The 4,208-nt window shown below is 57.1% G+C and overlaps 1 protein-coding gene across 1 annotated transcript; it reads left to right on the forward strand.

The window, feature by feature from the left end:
- The first annotated feature begins 779 nt into the window (after window positions 1-779).
- On the forward strand, window positions 780-3,396 carry EN2 (engrailed homeobox 2). Its single transcript, XM_037387276.1, has 2 exons — window positions 780-1,323; window positions 3,080-3,396. Exons 1-2 carry the CDS (start codon window positions 780-782, stop codon window positions 3,394-3,396), a joined length of 861 nt encoding a protein of 286 aa, XP_037243173.1.
- The last annotated feature ends 812 nt before the right edge of the window (window positions 3,397-4,208 follow it).

Genomic DNA, 4,208 nt, shown 5'->3' on the forward strand with positions numbered 1-4,208 from the left:
CGGCCGCCGGGGCGTAGCGCAGCGCAGCGCGGCGCGGCGCGGCGCAGGGCGGGCGGCAGGGCGGGACGCCCCCCACCCGCAGCGGCCCCCGCATGTGCGGGCGCGGGGCGGCGCGGGGCGGCGCGGGGCGAGGCGCTGCCGGCCGGAGCCCCGCGGGGAGCCCCTCACCGCCCTGCCCTCCGCGGGACACCGGCTTCTGAAAGCCCGCCTCCACCCCCGCCCCGGCCACGGCTGCCGGGCTTTTTTTTTCTTAACCTCCCCCCGTCCACCCCTATTTTTAGCGTTATTATTATTATTATTACCGATTTTTTTCTCCGCGGGGGCTGCGGATGAGGCGCGGCGGCGGCGGCGGCCGGGGAAGAAGGCGGCAGCGCGCCGCGGGACCGAGCGGCTGAGCGGCGGCAGGAGGCGGCGAGCGGCGGCGGGAGGACCGGAGCCCGTGTATTTTTATTTTTGGCAAAGTTGGAACTCGTGGAGGCTCGGCTGCTGGCTTTGGGGTCTCCCTGGTTTTCTTTCTTTATTTTTTTTTAATTGCTATTAATTTTATTTTTTTTTTCAAACTCTGGATTTTGAACGCCGGGCGCGGCCAGGAGAAACGAAAGCAAATAGACACCTGTACGTGCGTGTATATAAATATATATATATATAAAAAATATATATATTAAAAAAATTAAAATAAAGGACAAGCGACTGCAACAGCAACAACAAAAAGAGCTAGGCAGCCGCCCGACCGGCAGCGGGGCGGGCAGCGGAGCCGTCGGCGGGGCCGGCCGCGCAGCATGGAGGAGGGCGGCCGGAGCCCCCGGGAGGAGGCGGCCGAGCCGCAGGAGTCCGGCGGCGACGCAGAGCCCGGCGGCGGCGGCGGGCGGCGGGGGCTGCTGCTTCCTCCCGGTGACCCGCCGCACCCCCACCCGCACCCGCACCGCATCACCAACTTCTTCATCGACAACATCCTGCGGCCCGAGTTCGGGCGGAGGAAGGAGGCGGGCGGCCCCGGCGGCGAGCCCCGGCGGCCCGGAGCAGAGAGCCGCCGCAGCCCAGCCGCGGCGCCGACCCCCGGGGCTCCGCTACCCGGCGGCGGGGCGGGCTCGCCGGGCCGGGGGGAGGGCGGCCCCGCCGGGCTGGCCCTGCACGGCGCCGCCAAGAAGGGGGGGGACCCCGCGGCGCTGGAGGCGGCCCTGAAAGCGCGGGGGCTGAGCGGCGGCGACCTGTCGGTGAGCTCGGACTCGGATAGCTCCCAGGCCAGCTCCAACGCCGGGAACCAGCCCATGCTCTGGCCCGCCTGGGTTTACTGCACCCGGTACTCGGACCGGCCCTCCTCAGGTAAGAGCTGCCCTGCCGGGCCGCCCCGCTCCCCGCCGCCGCGCCCCCTCCCCGGGCTCCCCGGCTCGCCTCCGCCCGCCGCGGGGCTGGCAGGGCGGCAGGGGAAACACCCTGCTCCTCCTTTCCCGCTCCTTCTTCTGGTTTTCTTTCTTTCTTTCTCTTTTTTTTTTTTTTTTTTTTTTTTTTCGGGATGGGTGTGTATGTGTGGTGGTGGTGGTTAAAATCGCCCGAAAATGCGGGGAGATGAAGGGGTGGCCGGGGATGCGCGGAGCCGGAGGGACGAGGGGGGAGCGGGGGGTCTCTCCCTCCCCGCCGCCGCCGAGGAGCTGGGGCCGCCCGGCTCGGGGCATTTCCCACCAACTGCCAGGTTTTATCAAAGAGAGAGGGGGGAAATCCGGCTCCGGGCTCCCCGCTCAGCCTCCCGGCGAGCTGCCCTTCTTCCTCCCCGCCGGGAAAACAGCCCCGCGCTGTGTTTTGGGGACGGGAGGGTGGGTTTCCACAGGCCTCGCCTTGCCTTGCCTTGGGTTTTCTTTCAGCCAAAAACAATCCGCGATCGTTTATTTCCCTAAAAGAGGCCTCGGAGCGGCCACCGTTTCGTTTCTTTCTTTTAATTCCCCCCCCCCCATGTGCTGCGGGTCAGCTCTGTAGGGGCCGGGGGACATTTCCAGGGGCCGGGGAACTTCTTTGGCAGGGTCCGTCTCTTGGCAAGGGCTTGGGCAGAACCTCCTGAAATTACCCATAAAAACACTGACAAAAAAAATAAAAAAAGAAAAGCCGGAGGGGTAAAATGTCCTTCTGCTACCGCGGGGAGAGCAGGGTAGATTGGTAAAACCCTTGTTAAAAAGAAGTAGAAACCATTGGGGGGAAGACATGGAAAGCACCACGCAGGAGATCTGCTCCCAGGGAAAAAAATAAATAAATAAATATGGGGTTTTCTCTTACAAAAGCAGCGAGCTAGGATTTTCACCCGAGAGCCGGCCAGCTGAAGGAGGGATTGTAAAAGGAGTTGAAAATTAGTTCGTAATGTCTGAAAACAAACTCTTACTCAGAGGTAATATTCAGGGTTGAATTGGAATTTACTCCATTGTTCTCCAGTGCTCTCCTTTGTTAATATTTAATTAACATACATCCTCACAATGGCTCGGCCCGGGCAGAAAAGGCTCCTTGTGCTGCCGAGAATAATATTCCCGAGAATAATCCCGGCGATTCGGATCGGGCCGTGCAGCGCCATATGGGCACTGCAGCAAAGCGGCGGATTTCTCCTCGCAATGTAAACAGGCGGCTGATTTCCTTTTTTTTTTTTTTTTCTTTATCGCGACCCACCAAAAAAAAAAAAAAAAAGAAAGAAATGAAGAAGAAGAAAAGTAGAGAGGTTTCTTAAAAAAAAAAAAAAAAAAAAAAAAAAGAGGTTTCCTTGAAAAAAAAAAACCGCTCAGGGAATGCAACGTAGCTCCGAGCCGCTGCCTGCGGCTCAGGCTTTGCTGGCCGGGCATCCCCGGGATGCCAAGGGCGGTGCAGGCGCTGGTGGCGGGGGTGCGAGGGGTGCGGAGGCAGCGCGGAGCGGCCGCGGGGGCTGCGGCTCTCGCTCCGCCGCCCGCCCGGCACAAAGCGGGGCTGGTTTTCCTTGGGGCGGTTGGGGGGGGGGGGGGGGGCTCGGAACGCAGGACCACCCTCCCTCCGCGGGACCGCGCCTGGCTCGGGGCCGCCCGCAGCGGAGCGTGGCGGTGTCGGTGCTTCTCCTCTCTCCCGGCCGTAGGTCCCCGCTCCCGCAAACCAAAGAAGAAGAACCCCAACAAGGAGGACAAGCGGCCGCGCACCGCCTTCACCGCCGAGCAGCTGCAGAGACTCAAGGCCGAGTTCCAGACGAACCGGTACCTGACGGAGCAGCGGCGGCAGAGCCTGGCCCAAGAGCTCGGGCTTAACGAGTCCCAGATTAAAATTTGGTTCCAGAATAAACGAGCCAAGATCAAGAAGGCGACGGGCAGCAAGAACTCCCTGGCAGTGCACCTCATGGCCCAGGGGCTCTACAACCACTCCACCACGGCGAAAGACGGCAAGTCGGACAGTGAATAGCCAAGGGGGGAGGGGGGGGGGGCGAGGGAGGGAGGGGGGAGGCAGGGGAGGGGGGGGCCGTTTGCAGTCAAAGTTTATACAATGCAATAATTTAATTAAAAAAATAAAAAGAAACGCAAGGGCCAGTGTATAAAGATTATACCAGCATTAATAGTGAAAATATTGTGTATTAGATATAATTCTGCAATATTCTATGTATATATAATTTACAGGTAAGGTGGTGTAAAAATCCAAGATATCTGATTATAAAATATTTTTTTGATTTTTTTTTGTTTGGTTTTGGTTTCGGGGATTTGGGCTGGTTGGTTGGTTGGGTTTTTTTTTCGGTTGTATGGAGATTTTAGACGCTATCTTTATGATTTTTTTTAATGCTTAAGTTACATTTTTATAGACTTAAGCGCTGTTTTAATGGACATTGGACGCTGTTTTTTGAAATTCAAAAAAAAAATATTAAAAACAACTTTTGCTGAAGTCCAAAGATTTTTATTGCTGCATTTCACACAACTGTGAACCGAATAAATAGTTCTCCTATTTGTTCTATGAGTTTTACCTTTTTTTCCCCCACCCCTCCCCTTTTCCTTTTCTTTTTTTTTTTCTTTCTTTCTTTTTTTTTTTTCTCTCCTTGTTTTTTGGGGGATGTGTGTGTGTGGCTGGCTTTGGGGATATACGTTGAGAATTTAATTTGAACAGGAAAAAAAAAACCGTAAGTAAACGATACAGAAGGAAATCTCCAAGCACCGTCCTGAAAGATGCCCGGGGTCGCTTCCTGCGCCCCTACCCCCTCATCACCCCCAGCGAGACCCACGGGCGGG

The sequence above is a fragment of the Falco rusticolus genome, chromosome 4 (assembly GCF_015220075.1).
Source record: "Falco rusticolus isolate bFalRus1 chromosome 4, bFalRus1.pri, whole genome shotgun sequence".
In the NCBI taxonomy this organism is placed as follows: Eukaryota; Metazoa; Chordata; class Aves; order Falconiformes; family Falconidae; genus Falco; species Falco rusticolus.